The 20,798-nt window shown below is 53.1% G+C and overlaps 1 protein-coding gene across 1 annotated transcript in view; it reads left to right on the plus strand.

The window, feature by feature from the left end:
• The window catches only part of LOC140406306 (vigilin-like), a gene marked incomplete at its 3' end in the record, with an annotated part of 108,732 nt that overhangs the window by 843 nt on the left and 87,091 nt on the right, over positions 1-20,798 (plus strand). Inside the window, exons 2-3 of the mRNA XM_072494418.1 lie at positions 30-137; positions 249-353. Coding sequence (XP_072350519.1) covers positions 30-137; positions 249-353 — 213 coding nt within the window. The remainder of the gene's footprint in view (positions 1-29; positions 138-248; positions 354-20,798) is intronic.

The following is a 20,798-nucleotide window of genomic DNA, read 5'->3' on the forward strand; positions in this document are numbered from 1 at the left end:
CGCTGTTGCTCTGGGCTTGATGCCCAAAGGCGAACAGTGTCGTCCTGAAGGAAGTGCAAGCTCCCTTCTGGCTCCATCGCTATCTCATCGGGAGGCAGGGCCAGAAGATCAGCGAGTTCTCCCAGACTTACCCCCAGGTACGTTCCCAGAGTCGCAGTGTTGATTCCGGAATCACGAAAAAGGTTGTACTTTGGATATTCCATGTTATCACCAATCTCTCTCTCTCTCTCACTCCGGTCAATGTGCAGGTGCACATTGAGTTCACAGAAGGACAAGATCGGATTGTGCTGGAGGGGCCGGTGCAAGAAGTTACCCTCGCTCAAACGCAGCTTCAGGAGTTAGCTGACAGTCTGGTACATTCCCCGTAAACATTAATATCCCACCTGCCTAATCCCACTTCCCCCTCACTCCCAGCACACTTTAATATCCCACCTGTCTAATCCCACTCCCCCCTCACTCCCAGCACACTTTAATATCCCACCTGCCTAATCCCACTCCCAGCACACTTTAATATCCCACCTGCCTAATCCCACTCCCCCCTCACTCCCAGCACACTTTAATATCCCACCTGTCTAATCCCACTCCCCCCTCACTCTCAGCACACCTTAATATCCCACCTGCCTAATCCCACTACCCCCTCACTCCCAGCACACTTTAATATCCACCTGCCTAATCCCACTACCCCCTCACTCCCAGCACACTTTAATATCCCACCTGCCCAATCCCACTCCCCCCTCACTCCCAGCACACTTTAATATCCCAACTGCCTAATCCCACTCCCCCTCACTTCCAGCACACTTCAATATCCCACCTGTCTAATCCCACTCTCCATCTCACTCCCAGCACACTTTATCCCACCAGCCTAATCCCACTCCCACCTCACTTCCAGCACCATTCAATATCCCACCAGTCTAATCCCACCCCCTCACTCCCAGCACACTTTAATATCCCACCTGCCTAATCCCACTCCCCCCTCACTCCCAGCACACTTTAATATCCCACCTGTCTAATCCCACTCTCCCCCTCACTCCCAGCACACTTCAATATCCCACCTGTCTAATCCCACTCCCCACATACTCCCAGCACACTTTAAAATCCCACTAGTCTAATCCCACTCTCCCACTCACTCCCAGCACACTTTAATATCCCACCTGCCTAATCCCACTCCCCCCTCACTCCCAGCACACTTTAATATCCCACCTGTCTAATCCCACTCCCCCTCACTCCCAGCACACTTTAATATCCCTCCTGCCCTATCCCACTCCCCCTCACTCCCAGCACACTTTAAAATCCCACCTGCCTAATCCCACTCCCCCGTCACTCCCAGCACTCTTTATTATCCCACCTGCCTATCCCCACTCCCAGCACACTTTAATATCCCACCTGCCTAATCCCACTCCCCCCTCACTCCCAGACCACTTTAATATCCCACCTGTCTAATCCCACTCCCCTTCACTCCCAGCACACTTTAATATCCGACCTGCCTAATCCCACTCCCCCCTCACTCCCAGCACACTTTAATATCCCACCTGTCTAATCCCACTCCCCCCTCACTCCCAGCACACTTCAATATCCCACCCGCCTAATGCCACTCCCCCCTCACTCCCAGCATACTTTAATATCCCACGTGCCTAATCCCACTCTCCCCCTCACTCCCAGCACACTTCAATATCCCAACTGTCTAATCCCACTCTCCCCCTCACTCCCAGCACACTTTAATATCCCACCTGTCTAATCCCACTCTCCCCCTCACTCCCAGCACACATCAATATCCCAAATGACTAATCCCACTCTCCCCCTCACTCCCAGCACACTTTAATATCCCACCTGCCTAATCCCACTCTCCCCCCTCACTCCCAGCACACTTTAATATCCCACCTGTCTAATCCCACTCTCCCCCTCACTCAAAGCACACTTCAATATCCCACCTGTCGAATCCCACTCCCCACACACTCCCAGTACACTTTAATATCCCACCTGCCTAATCCCACTCCCCCTTCACTCCCAGCACACTTTAATATCCCACCTGTCTAATGCCACTCCACCTCACTCCCAGCACACTTTAATATCCTTCCTGCCCTATCCCACTCCCCCCTCACTCCCAGCACACTTTAAACTCCCACCTGCCTAATCACACTCCCCCATCACTCCCAGCACTCTTTATTATCCCACCTGCCTAACCCCACACACCCCTCACTCCCAGCACACTTTACTATCCCACCTGCTTGTTCCCACCCCCCCCCCACTCCCAGCACACTTTAATATCCCACCTGCCTAATCCCACTCCCAGCACACTTTAATATCCCACCTGCCTAATCCCACTCCCCCCTCACTCCCAGCACACTTTAATATCCCATCTGTCCAATCCCACTCCCCCCTCACTCCCAGCACACTTTAATATCCCACCTGTCTAATCCCACTCCCCCCCTCACTCCCAGCACACTTTAATATCCCACCTGCCTAATCCCACTCCCCCCTCACTCCCAGCACACTTTAATATCCCACCTGTCTAATCCCACTCTCCATCTCACTCCCAGCACACTTTAATATCCCACCTGTCTCATCCCACTCTCCCCCTCACTCCCAGCACACTTCAATATCCCACCTGTCTAATCCCACTCCCTCTTCACTCCCAGCACACTTCAATATCCCACCCGCCTAATCCCACTCCCCCCTCACTCCCAGCACACTTTAATATCCCACCTGTCTAATCCCACTCTCCCCTCACTCCCAGCACACTTCAATATCCCACCTGTCTAATCCCACTCCCCCCTCACTCCCAGCACACTTCAATAGCCCACCTGCCTAATCCCACTCCCCCCTCTCTCCCAGCACACTCTAATATCCCACCTGCCTAATCCCACTCTCCTCCTCACTCCCAGCACACTTTAATATCCCACCTACCTAATCCCACTCCCCCTTCACTCCCAGCATATTTTAATATCCCACCTGTCTAATCCCACTCCCCCTCATTCCCAGCACACTTTAATATCCCTCCTGCCCTATCCCACTCCACCCTCACTCCCAGCACACTTTAAAATCCCACCTGCCTAATCACACTCCCCCATCACTCCCAGCACTCTTTATTATCCCACCTGCCTAACCCCACACCCCCCTCACTCCCAGCACACTTTACTATCCCACCTGCCTAATTCCACTCTCCCCCTCCCTCCGAGCACACGTAAATATCCCACCTGCCTAATCCCACTCTCCCCCTCTCTCCAAGCACACTTCAATATCCCACCTGCCTAATCCCACTACTCCCTCACTCCCAGCACACTTTAATATCCCACCTGCCTAATCCCACTACCCACTCACTCCCAGCACACTTTGATATCCCACCTGCCTAATCCCACTCCCACCTCACTTCCATCACCATTCAATATCCCACCAGTCTAATCCCACCCCCTCACTCCCAGCACACTTTGATATCCCACCTGCCTAATCCCACTCCCCCCTCACTCCCAACACACTTTAATATCCCACGTGTCTAATCCCACTCTCCCCCTCACTCCCAGCACACTTCAATATCCCACTCGTCTAATCCCACTGCCCCCTCACTCCCAGCACACTTCAATATCCCACCCGCCTTACCCTACTCCCCCCTCACTCCCAGCACACTTTAATACCCCACCTGTCTAATCCCACTCTCCCCTCACTCCCAGCACACTTTATTATCCCACCTGTCTAATCCCACTCCCCCGTCACTCCCAGCACACTTCAATATCCCACCTGCCTAATCCCACTCCCCCCTCACTCCCAACACACTTTAATATCCTACCTGCCTAATCCCACTCTCCCCCTCACTCCCAGCACACTTTAATATCCCACCTGTCTAATCACACTCTCCCCCTCACTCCCAGCACACTTCAATATCCCACCTGCCTAATCCCACTCCCACCTCACTTCCATCACCATTCAATATCCCACCAGTCTAATCCCACCCCCTCACTCCCAGCACACTTTGATATCCCACCTGCCTAATCCCACTCCCCCCTCACTCCCAACACACTTTAATATCCCACGTGTCTAATCCCACTCTCCCCCTCACTCCCAGCACACTTCAATATCCCACTCGTCTAATCCCACTGCCCCCTCACTCCCAGCACACTTCAATATCCCACCCGCCTAACCCTACTCCCCCCTCACTCCCAGCACACTTTAATACCCCACCTGTCTAATCCCACTCTCCCCTCACTCCCAGCACACTTTATTATCCCACCTGTCTAATCCCACTCCCCCGTCACTCCCAGCACACTTCAATATCCCACCTGCCTAATCCCACTCCCCCCTCACTCCCAACACACTTTAATATCCCACCTGCCTAATCCCACTCTCCCCCTCACTCCCAGCACACTTTAATATCCCACCTGTCTAATCACACTCTCCCCCTCACTCCCAGCACACTTCAATATCCCACCTGTCTATTCCCACTCTCACCCTCACTCCCAGCACACTTTAATATCCCACCTGTCTAATCCCACTCTCCGCCTCACTCCCAGCACACATCAATATCCCAACTGTCTAATCCCACTCTCCCCCTCACTCCCAGCACACTTTAATATCCCACTTGCCTAATCCCACTCTCCCCCTCACTCCCAGCACACTTTCATATCCCACCTGTCTAATCCCACTCTCCCCTCACTCCAAGCACACTTCAATATCCCACTTGTCTAATCCCACACACCACACACTCCCAGCACACTTTAAAATCCCACTTGTCTAATCCCACTCTCCCACTCACTCCCAGCACACTTTAATATCCCACCTGCCTAATCCCACTCCCCCCTCACTCCCAGAACACTTTAATATCCCACCTGTCTAATCCCACTCCCCCTCACTCCCAGCACACTTCAATATCCCACCTGCCTAATCCCACTCCCAGCACACTTTAATATCCCATCCGTCTAATCCCACTCCCCCTCACTCCCAGCACACTTTAATATCCCACCTGCCTAATCCCACTCCCCTCTCACTCCCAGCACACTTTAAAATCCCACCTGTCTAATCCCACTCCCAGCACACTTTAAAATCCCACCTGCCTAATCCCACTCCCCCCTCACTCCCAGCACACTTTAATATCCCACCTATCTAATCCCACTCTCCCCCTCACTCCCAGCACACTTCAATATCCCAGCTGTCTAATCCCACTCCCCCCTCACTCCCAGCACACTTCAATATCCCACCCGCCTAATCCCACTCCCCCCTCACTCCAGCACACTTTAATATCCCACGTGCCTAATCGCACTCTCCCCCTCACTCCCAGCACACTTCAATATCCCACCTGTCTAATCCCACTCTCCCCCTCACTCCCAGCACACTTTAATATCCCACCTGCCTAATCCCAGTCTCCCCCTCACTCCCAGCACACTTTAATATCCCACCTGCCTAATCCCACTCCCAGCACACTTTAATATCCCAACTGCCTAATCCCACTCCCCCCTCACTCCCAGCACACTTTAATACCCCACCTGCCTAATCCCACTCCCCCCTCACTCCCAGCACACTTTAATATCCCACCTGTCTAATCCCACTCTCCATCTCACTCCCAGCACACTTTAATATCCCACCTGTCTAATCCCCGCTACCCTCACTCCCAGCACACTTCAATATCCCACCCGCCTAATCCCACTCCCCCTCACTCCCAGCACACTTTAATACTCCACCTGTCTAATCCCACTCTCCCCTCACTCCCAGCACACTTCAATATCCCACCTGTCTAATCCCACTCCCCCCTCACTCCCAGCACACTTCAATATCCCACCTGCCTAATCCCACTCCCCCCTCACTCCCAACACACTTTAATATCCCACCTGCCTAATCCCACTCTCCCCCTCACTCCCAGCACACTTTAATATCCCACCTGTCTAATCACACTCTCCCCCTCACTCCCAGCACACTTCAATATCCCACCTGTCTATTCCCACTCTCACCCTCACTCCCAGCACACTTTAATATCCCACCTGTCTAATCCCACTCTCCGCCTCACTCCCAGCACACATCAATATCCCAACTGTCTAATCCCACTCTCCCCCTCACTCCCAGTACACTTTAATATCCCACTTGCCTAATCCCACTCTCCCCTCACTCCCAGCACACTTTCATATCCCACCTGTCTAATCCCACTCTCCCCTCACTCCAAGCACACTTCAATATCCCACGTGTCTAATCCCACTCCCCCTCACTCCCAGCAAACTTTAATATCCCTCCTGTCCTATCCCACTCCCCCCTCACTCCCAGCACACTTTAAAATCCTCCTGCCTAATCCCACTCCCCCCTCACTCCCAGCACTCTTTATTATCCCACCTGGCTAACCCCACTCCCCCCTCACTCCCAGCACACCTTAAAATCCCACCTGCCTAATCCCACTCCCCCTCACTCCCAGCACACTTTACTATCCCACCTGCTTAATCCCACTCTCCCCCCCCCCCCCCCCCCACTCCCAGCACACTTCAATATCCCACCTGCCTAATCCCACTCCCAGCACACTTTAATATCCCATCCGTCTAATCCCACTCCCCCTCACTCCCAGCACACTTTAATATCCCACCTGCCTAATCCCACTCCCCTCTCACTCCCAGCACACTTTAAAATCCCACCTGTCTAATCCCACTCCCAGCACACTTTAAAATCCCACCTGCCTAATCCCACTCCCCCCCCTCACTCCCAGCACACTTTAATATCCCACCTATCTAATCCCACTCTCCCCCTCACTCCCAGCACACTTCAATATCCCACCTGTCTAATCCCACTCCCCCCTCTCTCCCAACACACTTCAATATCCCACCCGCCTAATCCCACTCCCCCCTCACTCCCAGCACACTTTAATATCCCACGTGCCTAATCCCACTCTCCCCATCACTCCCAGCACACTTCAATATCCCACCTGTCTAATCCCAATCTCCCCCTCACTCCCAGCACACTTTAATATCCCACCTGCCTAATCCCAGTCTCCCCCTCACTCCCAGCACACTTTAATATCACACCTGCCTAATCCCACTCCCAGCACACTTTAATATCCCAACTGCCTAATCCCACTCCCCCCTCACTCCCAGCACACTTTAATACCCCACCTGTCTAATCCCACTCCCCCCCTCACTCCCACCACACTTTAATATCCCACCTGTCTAATCCCACTCTCCATCTCACTCCCAGCACACTTTAATATCCCACCTGTCTAATCCCCGCTCCCCTCACTCCCAGCACACTTCAATGTCCCACTCGCCTAATCCCACTCTCCCCTCACTCCCAGCACACTTTAATATCCGACCTGTCTAATCCCACTCTCCCCTCACTCCCAGCACACTTCAATATCCCACCTGTCTAATCCCACTCCCCCCTCACTCCCAGCACACTTCAATATCCCACCTGTCCAATCCCACTCCCCACACACTCCCAGCACACTTTAAAATCCCACTTGTCTAATCCCACTCTCCCACTCACTCCCAGCACACTTTAATATCCCACCTGTCTAATCCCACTCCCCCTCACTCCCAGCACACTTTAATATCCCACCTGCCTAATCCCACTCCCCCCTCACTTCCAGCACACATTAATAACCCACCTGTCTAATCCCACTCCCCCCTCACTCACAGCACACTTTAATATCCCACCTGCCTAATCCCACTCCCCCTCACTCCCAGCACACTTTAATATCCCACCTGTCTAATTCGACTCCCCCCTCACTCCCAGCACTCTTTATTATCCCACCTGCCTAATCCCACTCCCCCCTCACTCCCAGCACTCTTTATTATCCCACCTGCCTAACCCCACTCCCTCCTCACTCCATCACACTTTACTATCCCACCTGCTTGATCCCACTCTCCCCCCCCCCACTCCCAGCACACTTTAATATCCCACCTGCCTAATCCCACTCCCAGCACACTTTAATATCCCACCTGCCTAATCCCACTTCCCCCTCACTCCCAGCACACTTTAATATCCCATCTGTCTAATCCTACTCCCCCCTCACTCCCAGCACACTTTAATATGCCACCTGCCTAATCCCACTCCCCCCTCACTCCCAGCACACTTTACTATCCCACCTGTCTAATCCCACTCTCCCCCTCACTCCCAGCACACTTTAATATCCCACCTGCCTAATCCCACTACCCCCTCACTCCCATCACACTTTAATATCCCACCTGCCTAATCCCCGCTCCCCCTCACTCCCAGCACACTTTAATATCCCACCTGTCTAATGCCACTCTCCATCTCACTCCCAGCGCACTTTAATATCCCACCTGCCTAATCCCACTCCCCCCTCACTCCCAGCACACTTTAATATCCCACCTGCTTAATCCCACTCCCACCTCACTTCCAGCACCATTCAATATCCCGCCAGTCTAATCCCACCCCCTCACTCCCAGCACACTTTAATATCCCACCTGCCTAATCCCACTCCCCCCTCACTCCCAGCACACTTTAATATCCCACCTGTCTAATCCCACTCTCCCCTCACTCCCAGCACACTTTAATATCCCACCTGCCTAATCCCACTCCCCCTCACTCCCAGCACACTTTAATATCCCACCTGTCTAATCCCACTCTCCCCTCACTCCCAGCACACTTCAATATCCCACCTGTCTAATCCCACTCCCCCCTTACTCCCAGCACACTTCAATATCCCACCTGCATAATCCCACTCCCCCCTCACTCCCAGCACACTTGAATATCCCACCTGCCTAATCCCACTCTCCCCCTCACTCCCAGCACACTTTAATATCCCACCTGTCTAATCCCACTCTCCCCCTCACTCCCAGCACACTTCAATATCCCACCTGTCTAATCCCACTCCACACGCACTTCCAGCACACTTTAAAATCCCACTTGTCTCATCCCACTCTCCCACTCACTCCCAGCACACTTTAATATCCCACCTGCCTAATCCCACGCCCCCCTCACTCCCAGCACACTTTAATATCCCACCTGTCTATCCCACTCCCCCTCACTCCCAGCACACTTTAATATCCCTCCTGCTCTATCCCACTCCCACCTCACTCCCAGCACACTTTAATTTCCCTCCTGCTCTGTCCCACTCTCACCTCACTCCCAGCACACTTTAATATCCCACCTGCCTAATCCCACTCCCCCCTCACTCCCAGCACTCTTTATTATCCCACCTGCCTAACCCCACTCCCCCCTCACTCCCAGCACACCTTAAAATCCCCTCTCCCCCCCCCCACTCCCAGCACACTTTAATATCCCACCTGCCTAATCCCACTCCCAGCACACTTTAATATCCCATCTGTCTAATCCCACTCCCCCCTCACTCCCAGCACACTTTAATATCCCACCTGTCTAATCCCACTCCCCCCTCACTCTCAGCACACTTTAATATCCCACCTGCCTAATCCCACTCCCCCCTCACTCCCAGCACACATTAATATCCCACCAGTCTAATCCCACTTCCCCCTCACTCCCAGCACACTTTAATATCCCACCTGCCTAATCCCACTCCCCCCTCACTCCCAGCACACTTTAATATCCCACCTGTCTAATCCCACTCCCCCCTCACTCTCAGCACACTTTAAAATCCCACCTGTCTAATCCCACTCCCCCCTCACTTCCAGCGCACTTTAAAATCCCACCTGCCTAATCCCACTCCCCCCTCACTCCCAGCACACTTTAATATCCCACCTGTCTAATCCCACTCTCCCCCTCACTCCCAGCATAATTCAATATCCCACCTGTCTAATCCCACTCACCCCTCACTCCCAGCACACTTCAACATCCCACCCGCCTAATCCCACTACCCCTCACTCCCAGCACACTTTAATATCCCACCTGTCTAATCCCACTCTCCCCTCACTCCCAGCACACTTCAATATCCCACCTGTCTAATCCCACTCTCCCCCTCACTTCCAGCACACTTCAATATCCCACCTGTCTAATCCCACTCTCCCCTTCACTCCCAGCACAGTTTAATATCCCACCTGTCTAATCCCACTCTCCCCCTCACTCCCAGCACACATCAATATCCGAACTGTCTAATCCCACTCTCCCCCTCACTCCCAGCACACTTTAATATCCCACCTGCCTAATTCCACTCTTCCCCTCACTCCCAGCACACTTTAATATCCCACCTGTCTAATCGCACTCTCCCCCTCACTCCAAGCACACTTCAGTATCCCACCTGTCTCATCCCACTCCCCACACACTCCCAGCACACTTTCAAATCCCACTCTCCCACTCACTCCCAGCACACTTTAATATCCCCCGTGCCTAATCCTACTCCCCCCTCACTCCCAGCACACTTTAAAATCCCACCTGCCTAATCCCACTCCCCCCTCACTCCCAGCACACTTTATTATCCCACCTGCCTATACCCACTCCCCCTCACTCCCAGCACACTTTAAAATCCCACCTGCCTAATCCCACTCCCAGCACACTTTAATATCCCACCTGCCTAATCCCACTCCCCCCTCACTCCCAGCACACTTTAATATCCCATCTGTCTAATCCCACTCCCCCCTCACTCACAGCACACTTTAATATCCCACCTGTCTAATCCCACTCTCCCCCTCACTCCCAGCACACTTTAATATCCCACCTGTCTAATCCCACTCCCCCCTCACTCCCAGCACACTTTAATATCCCACCTGCCTAATCCCACTCACCCCTCACTCCCAGCACACATTAATATCCCACCTGTCTAATCCCACTCCCCCCTCACTCCCAGCACACTTTAGTATCCAACGTGCCTAATCCCACTCCCCCCTCACTCCCAGCACACTTTAATATCCCACCTGTCTACTCCCACTCCCCCCTCACTCCCAGCACACTTTTTAAAATCCCACCTGTCTAATCCCACTCTCCCCCTCATTCCCAGCTCACATTAGTATCCTACCTGTCTAATCCCACTCTCCCCCTCACTCCCAGCACAGTTTAATATCCCACCTGCCTAATCCCACTCCCCCCTCACTCCCAGCACACTTTAATATCCCACCTGTCGAATCCCACTCTCCCCCTCACTCCCAGCTCACTTTAATATCCCACCTGCCTAATCCCACATCCCCCTCACTCCCAGCACACTTTAATATCCCACCTGTCTAATCCCACTCCCCCCTCTCTCCCAGCACACTTTAATATCCCACCTGTCTAATCCCACTCTCCCCCCTCACTCCCAGCACACTTTAATATCCCACCTGCCTAATCCCACTCCCCCCTCACTGCCAGAACACTTTAAAATCCCACCTGTCTAATCCCACTCTCCCACTCACTCCCAGCACATTTTAATATCCCTCCTGCCAAATCCCACTCTCCCCTCACTCCCAGCACTCTTTAATATCCCACCTGCCTAATCCCACTCCCCCCCCCCCCCCGCCCCGTCCCTCCCAGCACACTTTAATATCCCACCTGCTTAATCCCACTCCCCCTTACTCCCAGCACACTTTAATATCCCACCTGCCTAATTCAACTCCCTCCCCCCGTCACTGCCAGCACACTTTATTATCCCAACTGCCTAATCCCACTCCCCCTCACTCCCGCACACTTTAATATCCCACCTGTCTAATCCCACTCCCCCTTCACTGCCAGCACACTTTAAAATCCCACCTGTCTAATCCCACTCCACACGCACTTCCAGCACACTTTAAAATCCCACTTGTCTCATCCCACTCTCCCACTCACTCCCAGCACACTTTAATATCCCACCTGTCTAATCCCACTCCCCCTCACTCCCAGCACACTTTAATATCCCTCCTGCTCTATCCCACTCCCACCTCACTCCCAGCTCACTTTAATTTCCCTCCTGCTCTGTCCCACTCCCACCTCACTCCCAGCACACTTTAATATCCCACCTGCCTAATCCCACTCCCCCCTCACTCCCAGCATTCATTATTATCCCACCTGCCTTACCCCACTCCCCCCTCACTCCCAGCACACCTTAAAATCCCACCTGCCTAATCCCACTCCCCCCTCACTCCCAGCACACTTTACTATCCCACCTGTATAATCCCACTCTCTCCCCCCCCCCACTCCCAGCACACTTTAATATCCCACCTGCCTAATCCCACTCCCAGCACACTTTAATATCCCACCTGCCTAATCCCACTCCCAGCACACTTTAATATCCCATCTGTCTAATCCCACTCCCCCCTCACTCCCAGCACACTTTAATATCCCACCTGTCTAATCCCACTCTCCACCTCACTCCCAGCACACTTTAATATCCCACCTGTCTAATCCCACTCCCCCCTCTCTCTCAGCACACTTTAATATCCCACCTGCCTAATCCCACTCCCCCCTCACTCCCAGCACACATTAATATCCCACCAGTCTAATCCCACTTCCCCCTCACTCCCAGCACACTTTAATATCCCACCTGCCTAATCCCACTCCCAGCACACTTTAATATCCCACCTGTCTAATCCCACTCCCCCCTCACTCTCAGCACACTTTAAAATCCCACCTGTCTAATCCCACTCCCCCCTCACTCACAGCGCACTTTAAAATCCCACCTGCCTAATCCCACTCCCCCCTCACTCCCAGCACACTTTAATATCCCACCTGTCTAATCCCACTCTCCCCCTCACTCCCAGCATAATTCAATATCCCACCTGTCTAATCCCACTCACCCCTCACTCCCAGCACACTTCAATATCCCACCCGCCTAATACCACTACCCCTCACTCCCAGCACACTTTAAATCCCACCTGTCTAACCCCACTCTCCCCTCACTCCCAGCACACTTCAATATCCCACCTGTCTAATCTCGCTCCCCCCTCACTCCCAGCACACTTCAATATCCCACCTGCCTAATCCCACTCCCCCCTCACTCCCAATACACTTTAATATCCCACCTGCCTAATCCCACTCTCCCCCTCACTTCCAGCACACTTCAATATCCCACCTGTCTAATCCCACTCTCCCCTTCACTCCCTGCACAGTTTAATATCCCACCTGTCTAATCCCACTCTCCCCCTCACTCCCAGCACACATCAATATCCCAACTGTCTAATCCCACTCTCCCCCTCACTCCCAGCACACTTTAATATCCCACCTGCCTAATTCCACTCTTCCCCTCACTCCCAGCACACTTTAATATCCCACCTGTCTAATCGCACTCTCCCCCTCACTCCAAGCACACTTCAGTATCCCACCTGTCTAATCCCACTCCCCACACACTCCCAGCACACTTTCAAATCCCACTCTCCCTCTCACTCCCAGCACACATTAATATCCCACGTGCCTAATCCTACTCCCCCCTCACTCCCAGCACACTTTAAAATCCCACCTGCCTAATCCCACTCCCCCCTCACTCCCAGCACACTTTATTATCCCACCTGCCTATACCCACTCCCCCTCACTCCCAGCACACTTTAAAATCCCACCTGCCTAATCCCACTCCCAGCACACTTTAATATCCCACCTGCCTAATCCCACTCCCCCCTCACTCCCAGCACACTTTAATATCCCATCTGTCTAATCCTACTCCCCCCTCACTCACAGCACACTTTAATATCCCACCTGTCTAATCCCACTCTCCCCCTCACTCCCAGCACACTTTAATATCCCACCTGTCTAATCCCACTCCCCCCTCACTCCCAGCACACTTTAATATCCCACCTGCCTAATCCCACTCACCCCTCACTCCCAGCACACATTAATATCCCACCTGTCTAATCCCACTCCCCCCTCACTCCCAGCACACTTTAGTATCCCACCTGCCTAATCCCACTCCCCCCTCACTCCCAGCACACTTTAATATCCCACCTGTCTACTCCCACTCCCCCCTCACCCCCAGCACACTTTTTAAAATCCCACCTGTCTAATCCCACTCTCCCCCTCATTCCCAGCTCACATTAGTATCCTACCTGTCTAATCCCACTCTCCCCCTCACTCCCAGCACAGTTTAATATCCCACCTGCCTAATCCCACTCCCCCCTCACTCCCAGCACACTTTAATATCCCACCTGTCGAATCCCACTCTCCCCCTCACTCCCAGCTCACTTTAATATCCCACCTGCCTAATCCCACATCCCCCTCACTCCCAGCACACTTTAATATCCCACCTGTCTAATCCCACTCCCCCCTCTCTCCCAGCACACTTTAATATCCCACCTGTCTAATCCCACTCCCCCCTCACTCCCAGCACACTTTAATATCCCACCAGCCTAATCCCACTCCCCCCTCACTCCCAGCACACTTCAATATCTCACCTGTCTAATCGAACTCTCCCCCTCACTCCCAGCACACTTCAATATCCCACCTGCCTAATCCCACATCCCCCTCACTCCCAGCACACTTTAATATCACACCTGTCTAATCCCACTCCCCCCTCACTCCCAGCACACTTTAATATCCCACCTGTCTAATCCCACTCTCCCCCCTCACTCCCAGCACACTTTAATATCCCACCTGCCTAATCCCACTCCCCCCTCACTGCCAGCACACTTTAAATCCCACCTGTCTAATCCCACTCTCCCACTCACTCCCAGCACACTTTAATATCCCTCCTGCCAAATCCCACTCTCCCCTCACTCCCAGCACTCTTTAATATCCCACCTGCTTAATCCCCCTCCCCCCTTACTCCCAGCACACTTTAATATCCCACCTGCCTAATTCAACTCCCCCCCCCCCCCCCGTCACTCCCAGCACACTTTATTATCCCAACTGCCTACTCCCACTCCCCCTCACTCCCGCACACTTTAAAATCCCACCTGTCTAATCCCACTCCCCCTTCACTGCCAGCACACTTTAAAATCCCACCTGTCTAATCCCACTCCCCCCTCACTCCCAGCACACTTTAATATCCCACCTGCCTAATCCCACTCTCCCCCTCATTCCCAGCTCACTTTAATATCCCACCTGCCTAATCCCACTCCCCCTCACTCCCAGCACACTTTAATATCCCATCTGTCTAATCCCACTCCCCCCTCACTCCCAGCACACTTCAATATCCCACCTGTCTAATCCCACTCCCCCCTCACTCCCAGCACACTTGAATATCCCACCTGTCTAATCCCCCTCCCCCTCCCAGCACACTTTAATATCCCACCTGCCTAATCCCACTCCCCCCTCACTCCCAGCACACTTCAATATCCCACCTGTCTAATCCCACTCCCCCCTCACTCCCAGCACACTTCAATATCCCACCTGTCTAATCCCACTCTACCCCTCACTCCCAGCATACTTCAATATCCCACCTGTGTAATCACACTCCCACCTCACTCGCAGCACACTTCAATATCCCACCCGCCTAAACCCACTCCCCCCTCACTCCCAGCACACTTTAATATCCCACCTGTCTAATCCCACTCTCCCCCTCACTCCCAGCACACATCAATATCCCAAATGCCTAATCCCACTCTCCCCCTCACTCCCAGCACACTTTATAATCCCACCTACCTAATCCCACTCTCCGCCTCACTCCCAGCACACTTTAATATCCCACCTGTCTAATCCCACTCTCCCCCTCACTCCAAGCACACTTCAATATCCCACCTGTCTAATCCCACTCTCCCCCTCACTCCAAGCACACTTCAATATCCCACCTGTCTAATCCCACTCCCCCTCACTCCCAGCACACTTTAATATCCCTCCTGCCCTATCCCACTACCCCCTCACTCCCAGCACACTTTAAAATCCCACCTGCCTAACCCCACTCCTCCCTCACTCCCAGCACACTTTAAAATCCCACCTGCCTAATCCCACTCCCCCCTCCTTCCCAGCACACTTTACTATCCCACCTGCTTGATCCCACTCTCCCCCCCCCCACTCCCAGCACACTTTAATATCCCACCCACCTAATCCCACTCCCAGCACACTTCAATATCCCACCCGCCTAAACCCACTCCCCCCTCACTCCCAGCACACTTTAATATCCCACCTGTCTAATCCCACTCTCCCCCTCACTCCCAGCACACATCAATATCCCAAATGTCTAATCCCACTCTCCCCCTCACTCCCAGCACACTTTATAATCCCACCTACCTAATCCCACTCTCCGCCTCACTCCCAGCACACTTTAATATCCCACCTGTCTAATCCCACTCTCCCCCTCACTCCAAGCACACTTCAATATCCCACCTGTCTAATCCCACTCTCCCCCTCACTCCAAGCACACTTCAATATCCCACCTGTCTAATCCCACTCCCCCTCACTCCCAGCACACTTTAATATCCCTCCTGCCCTATCCCACTACCCCCTCACTCCCAGCACACTTTAAAATCCCACCTGCCTAACCCCACTCCCCCCTCATTCCCAGCACACTTTACTATCCCACCTGCTTGATCCCACTCTCCCCCCGCCCCACTCCCAGCACACTTTAATATCCCACCCGCCTAATCCCACTCCCAGCACACTTTAATATTCCACCTGCCTAATCCCACTCCCCCCTCACTCCCAGCACACTTTAATATCCCATTTGTCTAATCCCACTACCCCTCACTCCCAGCACACTTTAATATCCCACCTGCCTAATCCCACTACCCCCTCACTCCCAGCACACAATATCCCACCTGCCTAATCCCACTCCCCCCTCACTCCCAGCACACTTCAATATCCCAACTGCCTAATCCCACCCCCCTCACTTCCAGCACACTTTAATATCCCACCTGTCTAATCCCACTCTCCACCTCACTCCCAGCACACATTAATATCCCACTTGCCTAATCCCACTCACACCTCACTTCCAGCACCATTCAATATCCCACCAGTCTAATCCCACCCCCTCACTCCCAGCACACTTTAATATCCCACCTGCCTAATCCCACTCCCCCCTCACTCACAGCACACTTTAATATCCCACCTGTCTAATCCCACTCCCCCCCTCACTCCCAGCACACTTCAATATCCCACCTGTCTAATCCCACTCCCCCCTCACTCCCAGCACACTTGAATATCCCACCCGCCTAATCCCACTCCCCCCTCACTCCCAGCACACTTTAATATCCCACCCGCCTAATCCCACTCCCGTCTCACTCGCAGCACACTTTAATATCCCACCTGTCTAATCCCACTCTCCCCTCACTCCCAGCACACTTCAGTATCCCACCTATCGAATCCCACTCCCCCTTACTCCCAGCACACTTCAATATCCCACCTGCCTAATCCCACTCTCCCCCTCACTGCCAGCACACTTTAATATCCCACCTGCCTAATCCTACTCCCCCCTCACTCCCAGCACACATTAATATCCCACCTGTCTAATCCCACTCCCCCCTCATTCCCAGCACACTTCAATATCCCTCCTGGCAAATCCCACTCTCACCTCCCTCCCTGCCCTCTTTAATATCCCACCTGCCTAATCCCACTCACCCCCCCCCCGCCCCGTCACTCCCAGCACACTTTAATATCCCACCTGCCTAATCCCACTCCCCCCTCACTCCCAGCACACTTTAATATCCCACCTGCCTAATTCAACTCCCCCTCACTCCTGCAAACTTTAATATCCCACCTTTCTAATCCCACTCCCGCCTCATCCCAGCATACTTTAATAACCCACCTGTCTAATCCCACTCTCCCCCTCACTCCCAGCACAATTTAATATCCCACCTGTCTAATCCCACTCCCCCCTCACTCCCAGCACACTTTAACATCCCACCTGTCTAATCCCACTCCCCCCTCACTCCCAGCACACTTTAAAATCCCACCTGTCTAATCCCACTCCCCCCTCACTCCCAGCACACTTTAATATCCCACCTGCCTAATCCCACTCTCCCCCTCACTCCCAGCTCACTGTAATATCCCACCTGCCTAATCCCACTCCCCCCGTCACTCCTAGCACACTTTAATATCCCACCTGCCTAATCCCACTTCCCCCTCACTCCCAGCACACTTTATTATCCCACCTGCCTAATCCCACTCCCCCCTTACTCCCTATACACTTTAATATCCCAACTGTCTAATCCCACTCTCCCCCTCACTCCCAGCACAGTTTAATATCCCACCTGCCTAATACCACTCCCAGCACACTTTAATATCCCACCTGCCTAATCCCACTACCCCCTCACTCCCAGCACACTTGAATATTCCACCTGCCTAATTCCATTCCCCCCGTCACTCCCACCACACTTTAATATCCCACCTGCCTAATCCTACTCCCCCGTCACTCCCAGCACACTTTATTATCCCACCTGCCTAATCCCACTCTCCCACTCACTCCCAGCACACTTTAATATTCCTCCTGCCAAATCCCACTCTCCCCTCACTCCCAGCACTCTTTAATACCCCATCTGCCTAATCCCACACTCCCCTCACTCCCAGCACACTTTAATATCCCACCTGTCTAATCCCACTCTCCCACTCACTCCCAGCACACTTTAATATTCCACCTGCCTAATCCCACTCCCCCCTCACTCGCAGCACTCTTTAATATCCCACCTGCCTAATCCAACACCCCCACCACCCTCCCGTCGCTCTCAGCACACTTTACTATCCCACCTGTCTAATCCCACTCTCCCACTCACTCCCAGCACACTTTAAAATCCCACCTGCCTAATCCCACTCCCCCTTCACTCCCAGCACACTTTACTATCCCACCTGCCTAATCCCACTCCCCCCCCCCCCCCTCACTCCAACACACTTTAATATCCCACCTGTCTAATCCCACTCCCCCCTCACTCCCAGCACACTTCAATATCCCACCTGTCTAATCCCACTCCCCCCTCACTCCCAGCACACTTGAATATCCCACCCGCCTAATCCCACTCCCCCCTCACTCCCAGCACACTTTAATATCCCACCCGCCTAATCCCACTCCCGTCTCACTCCCAGCACACTTTAATATCCCACCTGTCTAATCCCACACTCCCCTCACTCCCAGCACACTTCTGTATCCCACCTATCGAATCCCACTCCCCCTTACTCCCAGCACACTTTAATATCCCACCTGCCTAATCCCACTCTCCCCCTCACTGCCAGCACACTTTAATATCCCACCTGCCTAATCCTACTCCCCCCTCACTCCCAGCACACATTAATATCCCACCTGTCTAATCCCACTCCCCCCTCATTCCCAGCACACTTCAATATCCCTCCTGGCAAATCCCACTCTCACCTCCCTCCCTGCCCTCTTTAATATCCCACCTGCCTAATCCCACTCCCCCCTCACTCCCAGCACACTTTAATATCCCACCTGCCTAATTCAACTCCCCCTCACTCCTGCAAACTTTAATATCCCACCTTTCTAATCCCACTCCCGCCTCACTCCCAGCATACTTTAATAACCCACCTGTCTAATCCCACTCTCCCCCTCACTCCCAGCACAATTTAATATCCCACCTGTCTAATCCCACTCCCCCCTCACTCCCAGCACACTTTAACATCCCACCTGTCTAATCCCACTCCCCCCTCACTCCCAGCACACTTTAATATCCCACCTGCCTAATCCCACTCTCCCCCTCACTCCCAGCTCACTGTAATATCCCACCTGCCTAATCCCACTCCCCCCGTCACTCCTAGCACACTTTAATATCCCACCTGCCTAATCCCACTTCCCCCTCACTCCCAGCACACTTTATTATCCCACCTGCCTAATCCCACTCCCCCCTTACTCCCTATACACTTTAATATCCCAACTGTCTAATCCCACTCTCCCCCTCACTCCCAGCACACTTTAATATCCCACCTGCCTAATCCCACTACCCCCTCACTCCCAGCACACTTGAATATTCCACCTGCCTAATTCCATTCCCCCCGTCACTCCCACCACACTTTAATATCCCACCTGCCTAATCCCACTCCCCCGTCACTCCCAGCACACTTTATTATCCCACCTGCCTAATCCCACTCTCCCACTCACTCCCAGCACACTTTAATATTCCTCCTGCCAAATCCCACTCTCCCCTCACTCCCAGCACTCTTTAATACCCCACCTGCCTAATCCCACACTCCCCTCACTCCCAGCACACTTTAATATCCCACCTGTCTAAACCCACTCTCCCACTCACTCCCAGCACACTTTAAAATCCCACCTGCCTAATCCCACTCCCCCTTCACTCCCAGCACACTTTACTATCCCACCTGCCTAATCCCTCTCCCCCCCCCTCACTCCAACACACTTTAATATCCCACCTGTCTAGTCCCACTCCCCCCTCACTCCCAGCACACTTTATTATCCCACATGTCTAATCCCACTTCCTTCTGACTCCAGCACACTTTAATATCCCACCTGTCTAATCCCACTCTACCCCTCACTGCCAGCACACTTTAATATCCCACCTGCCTAATCCCACTTCCCCTTCACTCCCAGCACAGTATAATATCCCACCTGCCTAATCCCACTTCCCCCTCACTCCCAGCACAGTTTAATATCCCACCTGCCTAATACCACTCCCAGCACACTTTAATATCCCACCTGCCTAATCCCACTACCCCCTCACTCCCAGCACACTTTAATATTCCACCTGCCTAATCCCACTCCCCGCGTCACTCCCACCACACTTTAATATACCACCTGCCTAATCCCACTCCCCCGTCACTCCCAGCACACTTTATTATCCCACCTGTCTAATCCCACTCACAGCACACTTTAATATCCCACCTGCCTAATCCCACTCTCCCCTCACTCCCAGCACACATTAATATCCCACCTGTCTAATCCCACTCCCCCCTCACTCCCAGCACACTTTAATATCCCACCTGCCTAATCCCACTTCCCCCTTACTCCCAGCACACTTTAATATCCCACCTGTCTACTCCCACTCCCCCCTCACTCCCAGCACACTTTAAAATCCCACCTGTCTAATCCCACTCTCCCACTCACTCCCAGCACACTTTAATATCCCACCTGCCTAATCCCTCTCCCCCCTCACTCCCAGCACACTTTAATATCCCTCCTGCCCTATCCCACT

Source organism: Scyliorhinus torazame, unplaced genomic scaffold (assembly GCF_047496885.1).
Source record: "Scyliorhinus torazame isolate Kashiwa2021f unplaced genomic scaffold, sScyTor2.1 scaffold_457, whole genome shotgun sequence".
Taxonomy (NCBI): domain Eukaryota; kingdom Metazoa; phylum Chordata; class Chondrichthyes; order Carcharhiniformes; family Scyliorhinidae; genus Scyliorhinus; species Scyliorhinus torazame.